At 38.3% G+C, this 22771-nt stretch overlaps 1 protein-coding gene across 2 annotated transcripts in view; it reads right to left on the bottom strand.

Annotated features, from left to right (window-relative positions):
- Window positions 1-3280: 3280 nt before the first annotated feature.
- RGS17 (regulator of G protein signaling 17) overlaps window positions 3281-22771 on the bottom strand; it is a 76247-nt gene continuing 56756 nt past the window's right edge. Inside the window, exons 3-5 of one of the 2 annotated variants that reach the window (XM_027796908.2) lie at window positions 11726-11815; window positions 9599-9833; window positions 3281-5886 (exon numbers count right to left, since the gene is read on the bottom strand). In XM_027796908.2, coding sequence (XP_027652709.1) covers window positions 5698-5886; window positions 9599-9833; window positions 11726-11815 — 514 coding nt within the window. In that variant the 3' untranslated portion in view covers window positions 3281-5697. The remainder of the gene's footprint in view (window positions 5887-9598; window positions 9834-11725; window positions 11816-22771) is intronic. The other variant, XM_027796909.2, reaches the window with a different exon arrangement.

Below are 22771 nucleotides of genomic sequence, written 5' to 3'. Positions count from 1 at the left end.
TACTTTATTATAAAAATGTGCAACTATCCCTATAATGTTATTGGGCAGTATTTTATCTTGCAATAATTGGAGGAGTCAAAGTGGTCTTTGCCATTCTTCTGTCCTTGTTCATGTCTTAACAAAACTAGGTAATCATACTTTATAACTAAATTACACCAGTGGAATAACAGTAACTTCCATATGATATATGCTATTAGTAAATTGTTATTTTCATGAATGTAGTAACAAAAGCAAGAGTAATGCTTGCACACCTAAGTAGTTTTGGTAGTCAGAAATGAAAATTTGGAAGTTTTGTTCCATTGTGGAAATCCAAAGGCAATATGGTCAATGGGAGAATTTGTTATTTGGAATATGTTTAATGTTCAATTAAAATAAATGGTTGGATAAAAACTTTTCCCTATGATTGTAAATGCACCACTTTGAATAAGGTTTATTGGCAGAATACACTGTAGCAATAATTTATAAGTAAAATCACATTCAAAGAGCTTTGTGGAGAATGTACAGTCTGTGTGGCTGGTCTGGCGCTGATAAACAGCCCAGGCTGTTGCTTATGAAATCTCACCCACCAAAAGCTTCCCTTACATTCACTACTGCCTGCCCATGAAGGTTCCTGAAGCCTTCTTTCAGTAGGGTAAAGGAAATATTTATGCATTTAATAGACCAAATATTTTGGTGTTCTGTAATAATAAAAGAAATTATAAGAGTCTAACAGCTGTGTGAACCCCATTTGTGAGAGCAGGATGCAGAACTCAGGACATTTAGAGTAAGGGGTGATATAATGTAAAGCTTGTAAGAAGATAAAAACAGGTTGTGTGAGTCAATGACTGATGGTCAGTCTTTGAATCACCTGCATTGTATCCCTGTTTTAAATTGGAAGGATGGATTTCCACAAAGTGAGGATGAAGGAAGGGGCAAAATCTGGCTTTTGGTGTAACATTAAAGTAATATGCAGACAATGTTTATGTCAGGTTTTTTCCCCGCTGACTTTGGCACCATTGTTGCTTTGTTCGTTCATTCCACAAACGTCACTTCTGCTGCTGGCAGAAGTATTCAGGACCTATGTGAATGGGGCTGATGTTTTGTCACTGCAAATGTACTCAGGGTATTGGTGAACAGGACTAGACCTTTGTCACTGCAGCCATGTGCCAGAATGTGCTACAGTGCTACTCTTGGGTCTCCCCAAAAATGAACAGCGTTATGGGCTAAGAAAAACCCTGTTTGGACTTGGTAGTTAGACATGGTTCAAATCAACTTGGAGCAGACATTGCAGCTGTCTGTCTACATGCAACCATAAATTTTTGCATTGTTGGATTTGATAAGGACTTGGGTTGTTGTTGGCTGGGTTAAGACTGCTGGGAGCAGGCTGACAGACATTGTGACACAGAGGTGTGAGCTTTACTCCTTGTGGTGTAAAGAGTCTCTGAAGTTCAGAGAATTTCTTGTATCAGCTTTGCTTTTGAATTTGCATTGTGGAATACTTATGTTAAGTGACTTTCGCAAGCACTTACTGCACGAAGAAGCTGCCGGTTCCTGAGCAGGCTCATGGAGTGGTCAGTCCAGCAAGCTGCTCTCACCAAAAGAGCTCCCCACCTTTTTTAAAGATACTAGTTCCACAGGCAGATGCTCCTTGTGGTCAAATTTGCTGCCTAAGGGAGCAAGTTTGGCATCAGGTGACAGCTTAAACCCTGGCTGATAAAGGTAGAATGTAGGTCTCCTTTATTTGCTTGGTTTAGCCCACAGCCTAGCAGACACTTTAGCATGCTTTTAGTTTTAAGCAGAGCTATTACTAGCTTAAGTCTGGTTTTTGTCCACTCTGTTGTCCTGCAAATGGATTATGTGGACTCCAGAGGTGCTCAAGCAACTTGTGGACGAACTGTGGACCTGGAAGCACTATGGCCATACTTCCATGGTATGTTGCTGCCTGGACTCAGCTGGTTAACACGCAGCCTAGCCACGTGTGTAACTGACCTGTCTTTTGTCCATCACACCTTTAATCTCCTTCATACCATATGTGCCTTCAGTCTAATTTAAATACCCTTGATCCTATCTGTGGGGTTTTTGGGTTGGTTTTGTTTTATCCTGGGTGCTCCAGACTACTTTCAGCTCAGTTATACGAAAGCTGACTGTGAACAGCTAAGTTGAACACATGCATAATACAATATATATTCAGTTTCTTTGAAACCTAAAGGTCAGGAGTGTACACAAATGCTCTGCTTATTTGTGGCTATTTGGCATTAGGCTGTATTTGACAGAAAAGATTAAACACTGGGCAAGTCACAAAAACATAACTCACTTTCTGTAGTTCTCTTGCTATATACATTCTCATGAAAAACTGAAATACAAGTTAAATACATACTTATTTTATTCCAGGCTATAGAATAAGTGTATTTAGGCAGTTTTTCAAAGTGTATTGTACACTGCATGCACAATAAATCAGTTTAATAGCTTGACTGTTTTACAATTTGTGTTCAAAGAACTGTATGATAGGCAATGAGATCATGTTACAGCACGACTTGTTGTCCATTTGGACCATATCCATTTTTTCATAAAAAAATTTGGGAAACCCAAACTGATAGATGAAATGTATATTAAACATTTTAATATGAGCATTTGCTCCAAGAAAGAAACTTCACGTGTTATGTTCATTTTTTTAAATCCCTCCAAATAGGGGATTTAAGACAAGAAATTTTGAACGTGATTTCATTGCAGTATTACACTGAAGACTGGTGTAATATTTTTCAAAATGATGGAACAGTTTCCGAAGACAGATTTTGGAATCTTATGCTAGAAAGCGAGATAATATTTTAGGGCCCATACATTTAGCTTTAAAACTGTCCTTGAAAGGATGACTTGTCAATGTTGACAAGAACTTCTACCTGTGTGAAATATCTTATAAAGATAGCTTATGACTATCAGGTCACCATCAAATAGTAACATTAAGAATATTCAAGTCTACATTTGTAAAGACTTATGCATGCAGTTTTGTCTCTTACACCTTGTTTAGATGTGTGGACTAGATGTATTGTGCCTCAAACATCAACAAGCTTGAAATTACACTATGTAAATATATACATATATGATGCTGTATGTTTAGTACCACAGTAAATATAACTGTAATCAAATGATACTAGACATATGTAGGACCATAGTTAAATTCCAATTAAGAAAAAACCCAGAAAAAGTCATTGTTTCTAACAGTATTTCACAGCTGAAGGAGGCAGTCCTTTCTTACTGAATCCCCCCCCCTCAGGATTTGTAAACAATATAGCTATTATTCTACCAGTATAATAATTGAATGTTTTATTCATAATGGTAAGTAGCTAACCAACATGAATAAAGTTGTCATAACACAATAACACTTTCAGACAAAACAGGTATTTATTAAAAGAAACATTTATAAATATTTTGTCTTGCATTTTAAACTACATTTTCATAAATAACAATATTTAAAAGTGCTGAATATGGTAGGATAGTCAGCAACGCCACTGTAAACAGATTTGTTTTCCACTTTGCAGATTTTTTTTTTAGATCCCATTTTGTCAAACACTACAACAGTTAAAATATTTGCATAGGGAATAGAGAATAGCCCTTTTAATCATCTCCTGAATTCTATATAAATTACAAAACCAAATGAGTTTAAGAAACAGTTCGTTAAATTTTTTGTATATATATATCCAAAAAAAGCACACAGGTTTCAAGTAAAAAGAATGATTAAAAAATTCCCCAGACTTGCTATTTGAAGCATGTTCAATAAATTAAAAAAATGAGAGGTAGTAAAACAAAGGAAAAAAATAAGCCCCAGAAGATAAACGAAGACCTGCGTCCTACCAGTTACTGTATAGCAGCAGATCCGCCTGGGCAGCAGCGGCTCCAGCGAAAGCTGGCACCGGAGGCTGCCTGCAAGGAGTAACTGGGTGGTTGGAGCCAAGTGTGTTGGGGCTAGATTCAACTCACGGACACAACTGCCAGACCTTCTGGTCACCATTGAAAGCAATGGGCTTATGCCATGTTTAGTCCTATGTAAGCGAGAAGAACCTTGCCTCTTAAGTCTTAGTATAAGACCAGAGCTGTTAGTATTAAATATATATATACACACATACATACATACATACATGTATATATATATATTTTTAACAAGTATTCAAAGCCATTTCTTGGTATATCTATAGCAGTTTGTGAAGGATGCTAATGCTCATTTTGCTTGTATATGGTAGCTATGAAGATGGTTTTTTTTAAGTTCCAAGTCACTGTCTCTTTAAACATCAAAATGCATCCTGAAATTGGACATTTTTGACAAAAAGGCCAAGCAAACACCTATTAAAAACACCATGGCAGCCAAGCAATGGGAGTACTGTGCTGCCTTAGCTCTGATTAAGGGCTCAGTACAGGATTCTTTACCCAGGAAAGACACCCGTTGCGTTTCCATAGGCATTTTGCTTGGGTAAGGACTGTGGGTTTAGGAGCCCTTGAAGTTTGGTTTAATATTACTCTTGAAACCCCTTGTTTTCAAGGAGTTACTCAAAATCAATGAGGCTAGAAGCTAAGATAAGCCTTCTTTAACCCGCCACCTCGTAAAACATTACTTTGTTTAAAAACATTTTTTACCGGATTTAGCTTTCAGGAAAAAAAATAATCTTACAGGACAGATGCAATTCATCAAAATGTTCTAAAATGCTCTAAAATGCTACATGTAGGCAATCTTTTATTAAATTCCTTTATTCAAAAAACTAAATTATCAAGCTTTTTGTTTTTTCTTTTTGTTTTCGTGGTTTTTGTGTTTTTTTGTTGTTTTTTTTTTTCTGAACTACATAACATTATACAACAGTGTTAGAACTGGATAGCCAGTCTTTAATAAATCAATTACAGTATCTGACATCTGAAATGTACATTGAAAATCTTTGTTCTTTTAACAATTAAACAATATCAGCGCATAGACTGTGTCACCCAGATATGGATCCCTTTAAGTGGTTTGTGCTTTTTTTTTTCTTCTTTTTTTTTCTTTCTTTTTTTTTGACATTGCAAACTTTGTAATGAAAATGCCACAGTTTTGGCAGTGAACAACCAGAGGAATCCTCTGCTTGATTTGTTTTAAATAAACAGTGATAAATAGCTCTTCTTTTCTGTACAGAAATATTGGCTTCAAAAAGTCAGTGTATTGTACTCAGTAGAGCATGTTTAGTAATGCTACACCTTAAAAATTGGCTTTTTTCAGTTAGTGATGTTAAAAAATGCAAGCCTCTTTCTGGTTTGCTGCAATTGTTTCTATGTACCATAAGACTGTATTGCACAAAAAAAGTTCTTAAATACAGATATAATTTATGTTATTGGATTAAATATTGCAACAACTAAGTGATAAGTGAAGCAGTTTTACCTTGCACATGCAGTGTGAGGATACACAAGGAGACTGTTCATAAAACTACAAATACATCATTGCAATCTTGACTCCAGTAGGGTGAAAGGAGTGTGAAACAAATGTATTTTGGCAAATCCATTGCTCCCCTCCCATGCCATCTCAAGCAAGGAGGACCTTGGTAAAAATGTAGACAGAGACCATAATATGTATTTGTTTTCTTCACAGTAGCCTGAGTAGTGCTAAACTGTAGTTCTCCAGGAACCCAGCTCCAGATGTTATTAAACTACTTTTCTTCCATCCCACCCACCCCAAAAAAATCAAGTTATTTTGTTTGAAAATTAAAACTAAGTTTCAGAAGTAGAGCCTGTAATACTTTCAACAAGAGACTTATAAATCTGAGAGTTCAAAAACCTTGGAAAAGAGTCTCTGTGCATTAGGGTGTATATCTGGAGTTGGGCATCTTCATACATGTGAGGGCTGGGATCCAGCAAGTTTCTGTTGATCACTTCTCTCACCCGGGAATCAAGACTAACCTGAAAAAGATAAGAAAAGACTAATCTTGAACAATAATGTCAGAAAGATTGTTATATGTTATATCGTTATTACTCAGGCCTCCATTGAACGTGTGAGTTTATCAGAGCCACCACACAATTACAGACTAAGACCGTTGACTCTACTTCAGTTTTGATGTGATCTCTGCATCCATCCTAAGATCTGTGAGATGAAATACAGCTGTATAACAGAATAAATACAGTACAGCTAAATAAAGCTCTGCAGTAACCTGGATTCCCAAAAATTATGTTATACTACCTCATTTTTTTTTTCCCATATTTATTTCTCTGAAAAGAATGTTGAATGACTCTCATTCAGAGAGCTGAAATTCAGAGAGATTTTTTTCCTGACCATATGTGGTTAAATCTTTAGAAGCTTTCTATTCAACATTCTCATCTGGCTGCCTTACACATTTTTTTTCTTTTTCTTTTTTTTTTTTTTTCAGGCACCGCACTTATTACTCACAAATTACCCACAGTTTTTTATAATTTTTATCATGTTAATCTCCCCATTAATATTAACTATTTCAGATTTGTTCTTCTTTTCAAGACTTTAACATCTGATAATTTGTACTTTCAGGATATCATATGTCCATATTGAAGTGGTTAGCAAGTTTCAATTTTAGCTTCTCATTTACTTTCTTTCCATTTGTAACGAACTCCAAAAAGGCCACATTACATTTGGGATGAATACTCAGAGGATTTTAGAATATCATTTAGAAATTTGAGTGAATGGACAGTTTATCCACAAAATGCTGTAAAACCAGTAAAATTAATGCCTTCCGGATTAAATGAAATTGCAGTAGCTGGAAAGCCCACTGGGGCTAGCAAGGGTTTACTCAGCTAAGAAGAAAAAGGCTAAAACTCTGAGTAGAGAAATACCAAGCACACATTAGTTAAGCTACTGTGATTTACACCAGGTTGCAGTCTGACCCTACTACTCTGTAACCCTATAAATACATATTGATGTTGTCTGAAGGATTGAATTCAGCCCTGGAAAGCTCCATGAACCATGATACCTTGGTATGTGAGGGATGCTAACTGAGATGAAAACTCAGAACATGTGTGGATGTATGAGCTTGTGGGTTTTTATATGTGGTAAAGCAAAGTCTTTGAAATACAGTGGTATGGTATAGTATGGAGGAGTAAATATAGATTTTCATTATATCTTCAGTACCAACTGTAGAATCTGTCATTGTCGGTTCGTTGGCATATTGGAGTATGTTGCTGCCACAGCAGGCTTTCTCCTCACACAGCTCTTTCTCCTCCAGTATTTGCTGTTACTTGTATCAGTTACAAAGCACAACTGTGATGCAGCCTAACTGTGGGTAAACTGTTGCCGATTCATGCTAGCAAACCGTACCTATTACTCCAGTACGCTGTCTCTGCAGAATAACCGTTATGGCTGCCTAATGCACACTCTCCACCCAAGCACTCATTTAGGCTTGCAGGCAGCACGCCGGGGCTGTGCGCCCGCCTTACGGATGGGCAGCAGTGCTGCATGAGCTGCCATGAACAGCCTTTCCCACCCTGGCTCTTCCTCTCCCTTGCGCTGGCACTGCTGTCTGGGCAGCCCCACAGCTAGCTGAGTTAAGGAATTGATCTATCTGAAAGTGGCATTTCTTTTCTATGCTGCTTTTCAACCCAGGCATTTTTCATTGTCTAACTGATGTAGCTGTGCGAGCAGGCCAGACTGCGCAGCAGGAATGAACAGACTGGTGAGGCTGCTCAGCCAGTGACCACCTGCCTACAGACACAACAGCGTGCAGGGGTGTAGTGTTATGGTAGTTTTGAGAAGCAGTGTTGCAGCCGTGTGTCTTCAGAATTTATTGAATAGATTTCAGTCCTAGAGCATTGCATTTCTGTAGCACAGAAATGACACACTAAGATTTAAGCAATTCTCTCCCTGACACACATGCACATGCATGTATCTTAGCAAAAACAGTCTGTGCAGCTAGCTAATTGGTTCTTCATTATCAAATATTATTGCTGGGATTAACAACTCGAATTTGGCAGGATGGTGGGGCTTTGTGCCATTGAATACAGTACAAGTTAATTGCATTTATAGAATGAAAAATAAAATTAATTATGGAACTATTAATTTACACTGTAGTTACTCAGTGAGTCATTAAAGCCAGATGGCAAAACTAGTTGGAATTACTAAAGGTATTTCCTTGCTAAGCAGATGAACACAGGGTATGTGTTTAGAACACTAAGACCTTCTGCCTCAATAACTTCATCACTGAACAAGTGATGCTACATATTTCAGCTTGTATGCTAAAAGATAAAATCTGGAACGGGATGCCTGAATGAACAAGAGCTTTTCAGCTCCTGTGCTGATCTAAAGCATTGCAAACAGTTCTTGTTTGCCTCTTAAGATTTCCAGTAGGAGCAGGGACAACTGGATTGATGACATCTGCACACGTCCAGTGCATCAAGTTTGTGAGTGGTTTTGTTAAATCTAAGCCAAACAACACTTAGTGGTTGAATTTTAACTGCTGGTTGATCTTAGCTTAAAAAGACAACTGAGCATTCAGCACATATATATGTACTAGAGATATTATAAGAAAATCTCATTATTAGCTTGCTGTACTGCTGGTTTTCTCACTCCGGAGCAAAAGTATACACTATAGCACAAGAGAAGATAATGGAGCTGTAAATTGCTGTTGGTTTCATTCATATGAATGAAGTGGCAAATTATTACTGAGTGCAGCACAGAAGTAAAATGTAGGAAGCAAGGTCCACAGTGAGTATAAAGTAGCATAACATCATTGAGTAGGTAGTCGGATGCAATGCACGAAATCAAGGGAAAGGAGCTAAAGGTACGTGACATGGCCTAAAAAAAGACTCTTCTATAGTGCTTATATATTTATGTATCTCACTATTCCAAGACATGGTTTGATAGGGGATGCTTTTTCTTTACTCCAGGTGAAGATAATTTCAGAATTTGCCTATTTCAGTTTAAGGATTATAGACAATCTTACATAATTTCCCAGATATTATCATACCTTTCATTAGAGAAAATACATGGTCTCCATTCCTGGATTCTCACATAGGAATAACCAGTGCAAATTTGGACTTTCTCCGAGACAGCTGTTGCAAAAGATAAATCTGTAATGATTCTGATTTAAATTCCTTAGTTTTGCTGTCTTTTCTCCAGAAATCCATTTGCATTACTTACTCCCTCTCTCTGGCAGGCATGTAGCATTACTGAAGAAGCATACATAAGAAGAACATGATGGACATGTTGGAATAAGTCCAGAGGAGGGACACAAAGATGATCAGAGAGCTGGAGCACCTCTCACAGGTGCAAAAAAGAGGTGCAAAAGAGCAACTCTCTTTGAGCAACTTGGTCTAGTGGAAGTTGTCCCTTCCCATGGCAGGGGGTTTGGAACTAGATGATCTTTGAGGTCTCTTCCAACCCAAACCATCCTATGATTCTATACCTATTTCTCAGCCTTCTCTTACTGGAGTCTCTTGAGCCTTACATAGAAATTTGAGGTGGTGTGGTCAATGATGCTAAATGACCCAGCACCTGTGTCTCTGCTTTTTCTGTCCCTTCCTTTCCTGATTTAATGTCCATACTAGACTTTCATCTGACAAATCAGGCAGACTTTGAGACCCCCATCTGGCAATCCAGGGTATAACATTTCTGCTTTAACAGAAAATGCAAATGTAGCATTTACAGCTTTACCTCTTTTGGTGATAGTATAGAAATGTAATCTTCATATATAAGTCTTGCTTTTTCTTCAATAACTTTCTTGTTCTGTTCCTTCTTTAGATCTTCACACGCAAGCCAGAAAAGCAGGTTCTCCTCACTATACTCTGTTCGAAGAAACTCTCTGAAAAGGTTCCTCCCAGCTGGTGTTTTCATCATCTTGTCAAAATTCTGAGACCAAGACAAAATTTCATCTGCAGTAGGGTTTTGGCTGCAAAAGCAAAGTATCATTACAAATATGCTTCTATTTTTTTAACAGTGTTTTCATACATTCATCCAAAAATTCTCCTTTCAACTGCACTTTAGTCCAGATTGAAAACTGGAAGCAAAAAGGCTTCAGCAGTGACAGGGGAATTTTGTTCAGTGTTCACTTGTGCATTCATTATCTCGATAGCCTACTGAACATGTTCAATGTTATAAGACATGTGCCTGGCTTTCTACAAGTTTTTTTACGAATGTTTTTAGCCATCAGACTCAAAGGCAAAATCCCACAACAGCATTGAATTCTTGCATCTGCAGTTAAAGGAGATGTGATTTCAGGGAGCTGGCAATAGACTCCCCTTCATGGGGGGGTTAGGTGACACCTGATGTCCCTGCCTGCTTCTGATGGTGTTTGGCCAATCACTGGCTGCCACATGATTTGGTTCAGGAAGGACAAGAAAAACAAAAGGCTCTTGGCAGCCAAGAGCATACTAATGAGGCCCAACAAAATAGTAATTCAGAGAGCTTTTAAATTAGCATATTTCTCTGTGCTTGTACACAAGGGTTGCTAAGTTTCCCTCTGCTTAGTGCTATTGACCTGAATTATGATCTATTGGCATGAGATGTGATGGACGTGGCTGGCAAAACTGGAAAGAGAAGAAATGGGAAAAAGTCCTTATTCCCATTTTCTGCTGGGAAGTATTCATGGGTTGTAAGAGTGGACGCACTAGATAAGTGAACAGAAGACTAACTTGCGTCACTAATCCATTAATGTACCAATGAATAGCTTCAGAAGGTAATACTCCAAATTACTTAACAACAATTAAATATGGTTTCAAACTTAATTCTGAGCACTAACTCTCCCCTTCCTGATAGGATCCAACACAAGAGCTTTACTAGCTGTTCTTAATAGCTTCTCTGTAATCATGTTGCACAGTAAATGATGTTTGTCTATATGATTTCTCTTCAAGTCCATTTATCAATTCTTACTCTGCATGCAAGGCAGACTGGATGATGGGAGGCTCTTTGTGATAGCTTTTCAGCAGTCCAAAAGGCATAACAAATAAGAATGTCTTTAAAATATCCAGCAAAATAATTGTAATCTGAAGCAAAAAGTATGATTTGAAGGTGAAAAGTCCTCTCTCTAAGGAGGGTGAAAAGAACCTGCTGAGGTGGATGGAGCCAACAAGCCACCTGTGGTCCCTCATTGTCTATTGGGAAGCAATCTTCACTACAGTATTTTGTGGAAATTTCTGACATTGTCCTTTCATAAATGACCATGAATAGGAAAGAAGACAATAAGTTGTTTGGGTTGATCATACCTTCAATCATATCCCCTAGAGTTACATTTTCATTCACTTTTTACGGAATTAGAGAATTCAAGGACACTGATAATAGATTAGTGTTTTTCTCAACTCAATAAACAGGGGCCCAAGTTTCAGACAGAAACAGAAGCTCAGACTTTTAGTTTTTCAAGGTATGTGTTTCCTTGGTTAATTCCAGTGAAACCATACTCCAAGCTGTTTTATGAAAGGTAGCCATGTTAAAAATCTGACTGTGAAGTACCCTTGTGACCATTAGTTTTTCTTCTTGTCTGGATAAACAGAAGAAAATGATTCCACAGGTAGCAGAGGCTTCTTACAGGTCTGTGGAACCACTCATGCACCTCCCATTCCTCCCCACAGTTCTTCCCCACAAATAAGAAACTGTAAGTGAGCCTGCCTTCTGAATGTCTCTGCTGGCATTGCATTGTCAGGACAGATTTTGCTTCCTTTTGTGTAGATTTTTTTTGAGGAAAAGTAGTCAAAAGGACATTTCCAAAGCATAAAACCCAAGACAATTCTTGCTATTACTTATAGGCAAATTAAAAACATTTACTAGACAATAGTTTGACCAACTTACCATTCTTCTATGACTTGGATACTCTCCATTTTGGTCGTATGTGTTGGCCTTCCTGCACTGTCTCCTCTATCTTCATTCCTAACAGTGAGGCTGCAATGTAGTACAACACTTTATTTTGTCTAGAGAAAGTTAATTTAAAACAATGACTATAGTAATTGTAAACTTCTAAAAGTTATAAAAATATTGAAACATTCATTTTGCACTCTTGCCCATAAAATTGTGGAAAGAAATTTTTGATAATGGCTTTCCCTTTAATTCTGATGAATATTAATTAACAGGTGCTATTAGTATGTGTAATTTCTTACAAGCTCACAGTTTATCCACTGAAAGATGGACACAAACTTAGAGGTCACTTTTTGAGTGATTTGACTTAGTAAATTGAGAATACTAGTAAGAATAAAGGTAGAAGGGATGAGAATATCTGAACTGGAAATTGATGAGGCTTTGGTGCCCCACCAGTTCTGGATGGTTGTTCATTCTTTATGAACGTTCCCTTTTTTGTCTCCTGGATATGGTGGCAGTAGATGGCTCAGATACAGAACGCAGTGTGAGGCTGCCTCTTATGATTTCCTCCTCTGATCTAAATTTGCTTTTCGTTCCAAAAAGTAAAACTTACTGGCCTCTCAACAGAAAGGTGTCCATTACCCTCATCTTACCACAAGCCAGAAAAAGAAAGACTTCCTTTATGTAAGGATGTTTTTAATTTTTTTTCCCTTCTTTTTTTGAGCTGGTAACTACCATCACACATTTTTATGCAAATACCTTTTTAATTGAATTTGCTTTAGTGGTAGTGAATTCCTCTGTGTGTGCTCCTTGTGAATTTTCTGGAACATGGTATTGTCAGCAAGAACACAATTCCTGATAACTAATGTAATAAATCACCTTTTGAATGACATAAGTATTCATATTAGAAACTTCGTTCCAATAATTAAGAAGTGGAACATAGTAAGGAGATGGAGATCTCCCTTTATCAGGTGTTACCTATGTGTCCAATTGAGAGAAGACAAGCAACCAAGCAAAGTTCCCCCCTCCCAGTCTCAGGAGAGCTCATATTTTGAATATTGAGGACCATACAATGATGCTTTCAATCATCCTCAGCAGCAATATACAAAAACGTGTTGGTAGCATGAAGCTTCTCCCTCCCCCACTAACCTGAATTACTTCTGCTCAGATCTAAGAAGAAATCCTAGCTTCGAGGTGTTTTTAGCACAAGTAACCTTTCTTTCTAGCCCCTCTGCATTTATGAGTTTCTTCAACATTTTTTCAAGCATTTGGCTGAGTTAAGAGGTGATCTCAAATACTCTCTGAGAAGTGGAAGTTTAAGCTCCCAGGTAAAGCAGAGCACATATTAAGACTTAAACATTACAAAGACGTACACTTTCAAATGAAGCTGTTTGATACTGGTTGCTCCTTCACTTACCTGCCAAGACCTTAGTTCAGGCCCTTGGTCCTGCTTCCCCTGTTACAGCGTAGGAATGCAGCTCCAGTGCTGCTAAGGTGTTAGGGTGTCATCAACCGCTGCAGGAGAAACAACACATCCTGAACTCTGGGGTTGGCAGGTAAAAAGCCTTTCCATCTCCTCTGACCTGTTGCTTGTCAGTCTATAGAGGGAGCTCCCAGGAAAGCCAGTGGGAGTTCCGTATACAGGAGGAGAAAAAAAAAGGACCATCCACTTTCTGTCTTGTAATCTTTAAGTCCACACATGTAACTGCTTAGGATCACATTGAATATGGCTGGAGCACAAAGTTGGGGTGAGGGAGAAGCAGGGAAGGCACAAAACTTCTCTTTCTCCCTCCCTCCCTCCTTTGCAGTCCATAGGGAGAGCAGCATTTGTCTTCTCTGCTGGATGTGGAGACCTGAGTGTCTTTTGGTTCCATGGAAGAGTAACGCCATGGAAGGAGGAAATGGCTTGTGTAGGTTGGAATGTAACAGGGTGTTCACCTGAGACTGTCCAAAAGAGAATGAAGCTGCCCATTTTCTTTCCTCCATCACATGAACAACAGTTAAAATGCACCGAGGTAATTTGCTTGTTGGGCAGTAGACATCCAAGATTTGGATGCAGAGCCTTACTGGAAGTAGAAAGTGACTCATCTGAGAGCAGCTAATCTACACTGCTAATTTAATTTGATGTCTGGGATCAAATACTGTTTGTTTTGCTCATGCAAAATCTCTGCTAAACTTAGGAAAACAAACATGGGCTGATGAAGGTGGAACCTAAGCAGTGTGTGGTAAGTAAGAAAGAGAAACAGGAAAATGAAAAGAAAGTCAGGTTAACTTCATTGTACTTTTATATCAAAGGAGCAACAGATAGGCCCTATGCATTTGATTTCCTACAAGACTACATCTCAGCAAAAAGTTCAGCTGGTGGTCCCAGAGTGTAGCGTGCAGTTTTCTGGTACCTATATCAGACTGATAATGCAAGGCACACACTTGACCCTAATTTCTTCATCTCACCATTCATAGCTGGAGTTCAATGGCTGAAGTTAGTCAGAGTTGCAAAACAGGGAAGACTCTAAAGAAAGAAGTGTTATACTTGGTTGGAACAATTTCTCAATTTTGGATATTGTATTTAAAACTGTGCTAAATTTATAATACATCTTGGCCTAAATTCTGCATTATGTTTCCAGTGATAAACACTAGCACTACATTTCAACTTTTATTTATCTGCATCTGTCAAAGCTGGAGTTCCATTGGATACATTACTTCTGATATGTTTTTGCTGTGAAAGAAACCATCATTTTTATACAGAAGTACATCCAATTCAGACATATTCTGTTTTCACTCAAGGAACTGGTTCATGTTTACTTAGAAAAAAATTTAAATATTTGCACATTTGTGACTGCAAAGCTAATTTGAAAGCAGCCTTTAAATAACTGATCACAATAACAGATTGCTACCTTTTACCTCAAGATGACCACACTGCATTGCTATTTACTATGTTGCTATCTTCAGTTGAAAATACCCTGTCTGCTCACATTTCTCAGTGGAATTCAAGCAGCCCTCAGCAGCAAAAGCACTCTGCACATCTGAAGTTGGTGTCCTTGACATATAATTCCATCGTGGAAGCTAGCTGATTATGTCAAAACAATTATGCTGTATAGTGTAAAGCTAAACAGAGGAAAAGTAACAGGATAAAGATTAACAAAATGATCTTTACTTAGTTAAGTCTTTAAGAAGAGGAAATGGCTGACATGCCTTATCAAAAAGTAGTTGAATGAAAGGGAGGTATTCTGGAGAGACATTTGATGTAAAGTAACATATATGGTACCATTATTATTTATTAGCTGGAGTACCTCCTGCAGATATCTTTAAAATTTAGAGACATAAATTACCGATGATAAAAGCAAAACCAACAAAAGTTCTAATGCTTTGAAAAAGAGAGAGTTTAAGTGGAAAGCACAAGCACTGGTTTGTTTTCTGTTCCCATGGAAAGTTAGTTCTGCCTATTTTTATGCTGATTTTATTGCTCTGGAGGGTATGGTAAAAAGTACTTCAGTAAACCCAGGTGGCCTGAGCTTGATGTACCTTTCACACATATCTTGTTCCTGACTTCTACAAAAACTATTGTTTCTGTAACTACTGTAATAGTATTATTATGGCTAGTTTCTGTTTGGAGTTAGTGCATTTCTACTTTGCAACTTCACAGACTTTTAAAGTAAAAATGCTAATGACCAGGGAGTAATGCTAATGACTACTTGAAGAAGTATACAAATTCAACACATTACCACATATAAGGTTAAACTGTTCCAGGTTCCTAGCTGATGTGTTTTTGGAGGATCTACTGGGATTCAGAAAACCAATCTTTATTTATTTAGCCACTATTATTCAGCTGTTAATATTCATGTTCAGCAATTAAATAATTGTCCCGTTGAGTAATTACTTAACTAAATCAGTATTGCAGGGCAGTGGTGCATGGTAAAAAAGCCAAGGTAACTGGATAAAATCATCAAGAGAGTTGGACTACTTAAGAGCAAAAATCTCACTGACTTTTCCTCCAGGTGTTTCCAGCCAGTGGTTTTAGCCTTTTTAAAAATGTTGCATAGCATCCCTACTTTCTACTGCCATTAAGAAACTGAAAATAATATAGAGCTTGGAGCTGATCTTTCATTCTCTGTATATCCAGTAATCAAATAGTCTTTAATTGCTTTCCAAGGGTCAGATTTTCATGTATCAGTAGCCTAAATCAGGTGAATCGGTGAAATTCCTGTTATCACTATGGCAAGAAAACTATGCCGATGTGGCAGGTGCTAAGATTAATATTCTGCCCATACAAGACTAACACCAGTTACTATTCACTCAGGTATTTTCTCAGTTATGTGCATCATATGCCATATATCATCACAGTATTTTGCAATTATGTCTGGCATTGAAGACAATCTGAGAATTAAAGCGTCTTGCCTTACGTGTGTTTTTTGTGCTACTATGAAGGTAAGGAGTAGAAATCAAACTGGGATGCTCTGAACTAGTTGGTAGGCTACTGGGTTGCCATTCAGATCTGTGCTCAATTCCTACTTCTTGGCTGAAGTTTGTAGATGCTAGGCCCTGCAGGGCAAAGATTACATTTTAGGCTGAATCGGTGTATGTCACACAGTAGGGCCATGAGCCCTTCAGCCACCACTGTAACACAAAAACCTTCCCTATTCCAGCCCAAAGGCCACGTGAAGTCAGTTGCACATACATAATCTAAAGGCAGGATTCGGTTTTCAGATTAAAATCAATCTAAGATCCTCTGGATAATAGATGTTCTGACATGTTTCTTTCACTGATCTACCCTTTGAAAGAGTGTATCACACTGGCACTGCTCTTCACCTTATCCTACTCCTAGGAATTTTTATTATCAACAGACCAAGAGACAAAATATTTTTAAGGCAGAGGTCCAAAAGCCAAGAAGCATTTTTTTGATGCTTGCATCCAGCTTCCAGTGCAAGAGAGCTACAGGCAGGACTGCCATAACTTAAATAATGGTGATTTAGTAGATGCAGATTAAGTGGAGGCTTTCTTAAAAAACCACAATTCCCACCCTCTCAAAAACCACAAGAGATCAAGATTTCATTGTGATTTTAAAATTCCACTGGAAGATGATGTAAAATGGCCATTCACCTAAAGTGTTGACAAACACAGGCTGAATTTACCAAACAGGGTCATTTGGAGGAGGAAATCCCCTCCTTTAAACAAGCAGGTTAGTGCACTCGTTCGGGATTTGAAAGAACCGTTCCTGTGGGAATGCGGTGGGGTAGATGTCTTTCAAGCTATTCTGATGAAGCTATTCCAGTTCGACGAAAATAACAGAAAACTCAAGGCAGAAATGGGCAACTCTTAACTTACTGGCAAATCATCATGTAATGAATACTTTTAAGCATTTTATATAAAACACATCATTGAGGGCAGAGCCTGAAAACAAGATGATAAGATCAGTGCATTTTCCTAAAGTAAGGGGAAGCCAGTTTTGAAAACCACCTGAGACAAAGATGGGCACCAACCCTGTATCTTTCACCAGCTGGATAAATACCTTCACTCTTCAACGCAGAGTAGTTGTGCCCCTGCCCGTCTCCAAGCTCTTTGATGCCTTTATTTATATTATAAGTGGCTGGCTTAAAACATGCTATATGAACACAAATGTGATTTTTCTGGTTTTAATTCAGATACAGAAAAAGTGCATGCCAGCATCTTTTTTAATTTTTGATTATGGTTCAATCTGACTAGACTGTCTTCAGTTCTGTGGTTCAAGTCAGTCTTCGAAAAACAACTGTTTGCACAGCTCTGTTCACAAGCTTACTCCTACATGCTGAAGCAGGCTCTGATAGAAGTCAGAGATGGATGTGGTCCCTGTATGCTGTATGATCATGCAATAGACAACTATATTGTCACTCTTCAATTTCTTCTATGAAACCAAAGTTTTTTTTTTCTGACACCTTGTTTTTCCTGACAGCTGGAATACTTAAGTCTTATGGCAGTGAAAACTAGTCAGGGCTGTTTGTTTATGAACAGAGGAGCATAATGGTTTTGCTAACTGTAAAGCAGTAATAATGAAAAATAACTGCAATATTATCATGATCTATTAATAAAGAACAACACAGCTATGTTAATCTCAAAATCACTTAGAGTCTAGTCAGTAATGCTATCTTGTCTCCCCATTTTAATAGCACAAAAATAGGTATCCATGAGAATGAAATGTTAGATAGACAATATTATCCCAGGATAACTTTTTTTTTTAAGCTGAATGAATGGCTAAACCCCTGCTTCTATCAAAGTGAGGAAAACAATTCACTTTTTGTTAGAATAAGTGAGTAACATCCAGAATAATTATTCTCAGAAAAGCTAGAGCTAGATTTATTATTTTTATGAAGAAGTGATGCTTTGCACTAGATATTTTCATAGGCTCAGATGAACTTGCATTATATCCTTCAGGCCCCTGGCTGTATTAGAAAGGGGATGCATCAGTCATCAAAGCCATGTGTTGTGGTCTCCTATCTCTAACCTCTGAGAATTTATCTCCTTGTAAGAATAGCAGACTTAAGCACTCAAGACCATTGTAATAATACTAGTATATGCAAAGCATAAAATGTAGAGCAAACTTTGGCCAAATAAGTGTCACTAAATGATTTCTGGAGTGGAGGCTTGTGTGGACCCCTGCAGGTCTGCAAGGCCAGCATAAGTGACCTGCAGTTCATCCACAGAAAGATGTGAAACAGTAAAAATTGCAGACTTGGTATTTCCATATGTCTGCATTGGTTGTCCATGAGAAACTTCGAAGAGGAATGGTGGTCAAGAGCCTTTCGAGTCATTTACTCAAATTGATCAGAATCTGGTCTTAACTCAGTCAGCAGAACATGATAATTTCGTTCCAAAGAAGAAACATCAACATAAATGTGAACCTTTTTTTCTTTTTCTTTTTCTTTTTTTTTTTTTTTTAGTGTCCATCATAGTTCTTTAATGAGATAAGATTTACAGATTTTCACTGAATTCAGTAAAGAAATGTAGGATGTAAAATTTTTTACTGAAAAAAAGACTTTAATGAAAAAAAGCTACATCCTTCTCTGAGTGAAAAAGGAATTGTCTTGTGCTTAAAACTAAATGATGGAGATGGTGTTTAGCGAACTGACACAGGAAGGCAATCTGTTGGGGAGAAGCCAACAATTACCATAAGGCTATAATCAGCCTACTTGGCAGTGTCCACTGAAACTATAAACTCCTTTCAAAGACTGCAGGTACCTGTGGTGCTAAGTTTTCTGAGTGCCAGAGTTACATTTGCCTTAGGTGAAAAGATGGTGCAAGAGACCTGTATAATCCAAATGGGTTTTAAAAGAAAAAGACCCAAACAAGCATAGACTCCAGCTTGGATTCAGCTGTTTTAGAGTGAAAAAAAAAATGTGTTTGCAAGGAGGATTTATAAATTTGAGGTCTCATTCTGCAAGACTTACCTCCTGTAAGAAAAAAAAAAACCCAAACAAATATTCTGTGTTGGTTTCTTTTAAATAATGCAAGTATTTGCACGGCTAGCATCCTGGAGATTTTGTATTACAGCTGAAAATCCTCCAATATTTCAAAGATTCAGATGGAGGAATGTGGAGTCACAAACTTCCCAGCTCTTTTTTCAGCTTACACTGTGGTCTCATCATTTTGACCTGTAACCATAAAAGCCACCATGATAGGTCACAAAAAGTAAAATAAAAATGAAACAAATGATAAACACAGATGCTTTGTCTCTTCCAACAGCTAGAAAACATTCAATTTCCTCCTTTGCAATTTTCCTTGGTGGTATTTTTCCCCCCTCAGTTCATTTTGCTGTGTTGTAGTGTGCTGTACTTCAGATTTTTTCCTTTTTCCCCATCTCTTTGTTTGAAGAGCATGCAGCTGAGAAACAGTCTGTAACAGACGGCTGGGCACTTGTGTGTGCCGTGAATGTGCTTTCAACTGAAAAGCCTAGATGCTTTGCTCAGGATCCAGTAATAGGAAATGCAGTCAGACTTCTGGCTCCCATATGCACCTTTCTGCATACCATAAATCCTGTGGGCCAAGGAGGAGCTCAAGGTGGAAACATTCTGGTCTGATTTTTGCTACCTGCGATGGATGCAGAAACTGCTTCATAGGCCCTTCCACTGGGGTTTTATAGAGAATGCAGCTGGCTGGAACTGAGTTTGTGTTCTGCACAGATTTGACAGTTAAAAGATAACTTACTTCTGAATTGGTTTTTCCACAAAACAGTGTTTGTAGGAAAGTTTAAAATTAATGAAATTTCCTAATTTGTTTTGATGGTTTTTCAAATAATTATAATTACATTTTTAAATGAAATAATCAGGTGCCTTGGTCTCATTCATTGTTGGTGACTTATTCTAACTAGTCTTTCATAAGTAATTCTAGTTAATGTAATCAAATCATAGATTTAAATGGAATATTGTGCCTAACTTTGAAAAGCTCTGTAGAAAAATTCTGTTCTGTCATATCTCAGTAAGCTTTCTGATTACTGAGACTTTCTAGTAAGAAAACAGTTCATCAGGAAATCCAGCAGCTATATATGTTAAATTTATGATATATGGAGTTTATTAGAACCTCATCTCTCAGAGTCCTGCAAACAGTTGGCAGCCCCACCTTTCACTCAGAACCATGTTTATACTAAGAACTGTGGCGAGCAGCTTGAAGATCAATGTCTTATAGTATCAAAATCCCAAAACACAGTAAAACCTGCATTTGTTTTTTTGGGTTATTTTGAAGTTAAGTTTTTTGGGGTTGTTTTGAGATTTTTAGAAGAGTGGCATTGATGTGGAGTGTACGGACATAGGAACAGAGATGTGGTCTAAAGCCTTATGCCTGCACACAAGTATGTTGGCCCGTTCACCGTCATTATTTCTGAAACCCGCGCTGTAGCAGCAAGCCAGGGGTGACTGAAGGAATCGCTGACAATTTTCCTGTCTTTGTTCTGTAGTGCTGCTTTTACAGTGCTATTTACACTTTTCTGTATGAAGGAATAGCTTTTAGCCCTGTGCAATATTTGAGAGTTTAGAAGGAAGTACACTTCAAAACATTACAGATGAACAGGGTCCTTCCTTTCTTCTTGTGAAAACCTGGATAAGGTCTGTGAATTCTTTTCTTCTGAGGCTTATGATAAGGTCATCATGGTTCAGAGCTGTGAGCTTCCTGATGAAAAATAGGAAACTTCTCAGTTCATCAGAGATTGTGTGTTTCTGCCATACTTTGAAGGTGGGGGAGAGCAGGCTTTACCTCTTACTGCTTTTCAATTGCAGTGCTTCCTTAATACTGTGCTGGATTCAGCATAATTGGTCAAAGTCATTACAGATTCAACTATAAATCGTAAAAGAAAAAGGAGATTGGTGGAAAATAAGGTTTAAGATATCTGGAGCATCTGAGGCTATTAAGGTCTAATTAGTTAAGATTTTTAGCTCTGTCCTGATAGTCTTACTTATCTTGTGCTACTCCTCAGCTTGAGTAAAAGCAGAATTGAACCCAAGTGATCTAGTGCTTAAGAGTATAATCATCTCTTTGTTAATTGGAAGTCTTGGCCAAGATTCTGGAGTTTATGTAAGATCATTATATAAGGTTATTAAATTGCATCCCACATGCCACTGTGAAGGTAGATCATCCTTACTGAAATATGAATGCTAAGCTAAAGTAAGTCATAGAGGGATATGCTCAGTAAAGCAAGTACCTGAAAAGGTTTTAGCAAATCTGCAGTGTTCCGCTCTGTTCCCCTTCCTGCATATTTAATGATGCAAAATGGAATAGATCTAAAGTCTGGTAACCTTTTCTGTTCATAAGGGGCAGTCAGACTAACAGGCTCTTTTTAAAGCCAGGAGTTATATTCTCCTGCTGTATTTTCTGTGAAAGTTGAATTCAGTGTAAATTTGGCAGACAAGCTTTCAAATTTGTCCAAACTGCGTTGTCCCTTAGGACCCCATGAAGAATTTGAAAGAAGAGCCTTGTAGAATTAAAAATCCATGTGTCAATACATCTTCCATCATAGATCACTATTTGCAGTGGGATATTTGACATAATTTTTATACTGATCCTTTCTTCTTTTAGAAAATGTTCAAAAGTGGTTTGGTAGTGGAAAAAACTAACCTGCTGGAGACCCCCTGACAGAAGGGTCATTCCCCTAAATACCAAAAAATATATCTAGAAATGTTTTGCAAACCTTTAAGATCTGAGAGTAGTCTTTGCCAAGCTGAACAGAATCACAAAAAAATTGAGATTGGAAGGGACAGACCTCTGAAGGCCATCTTGTCCACCCCTCCTACTCAAGCAGAGCCACCTAGAGTAGGCTGCCTAGGATCATCTCCAGGTGGGTTTTGAATATTTCCAAGGATCACAGAACAGTCAGAGAACCACAGCACGGTCAGGATTGGAAGGGACCTCTGGAGATATCTAGTCCAACCCCCTGCTAAAGCAGGGCCACCTACAGCAGGTTGCACAGGATCATGTCCAGGCAGGTTTTGAATGTCTTCAGAGGAGACCCAACAACCTCTCTGGGCAGCTTGTTCCTGTGCTCTGTCACCCTCATAGTAAGGAATTTTTCATCATATTCAGATGGAAATTCCTGTGTTCCAGTTTGTGCCCGTTGCCCCTTGTCCTGTCACTGGGCACCACTGAACAGAGCCTCGCCCATCCTCTTGACACTCTTCCTTAAGATATGTGTAGACATTGATAAGACCCCCTTGCAGTCTTCTCCAGGCTAAACAGGCCCAGCTCTCTCAGCCTTTCCTCACAAGGGAGATGCTCCAGGCCCCTCATCATCTTTGTAGCCCTCCACTGGACCCTTTCCAGTAGTTCACTGTCTCTCTTGAACTGGGGAGAGACTGGATGGAAACTCTGTATCCTCTCTGGGCAAGCTATGTCAGTGCTCAGTCACCCTCACAGTAAAACCCTGTTTCCTGATGTTCAGAGGGAACCTCCTGTGTTTCAGTTTGTGCCCACTGTCTCTGGTCCCCTCACTGGGCATCACTCAAAAGTGCCTGGCTCTGTCTTCTTTACACCCTACCTTCAGGTATTTATACACATTGATAAGACACCCCTGGGCCTTCTCTCCTCCAG

This window comes from Falco peregrinus, chromosome 7 (genome assembly GCF_023634155.1).
Source record: "Falco peregrinus isolate bFalPer1 chromosome 7, bFalPer1.pri, whole genome shotgun sequence".
Taxonomy (NCBI): Eukaryota; Metazoa; Chordata; class Aves; order Falconiformes; family Falconidae; genus Falco; species Falco peregrinus.
The sequence above is the reverse complement of the archived record's forward strand: the minus strand, read 5'-3'. Positions and strand labels throughout refer to the sequence as shown.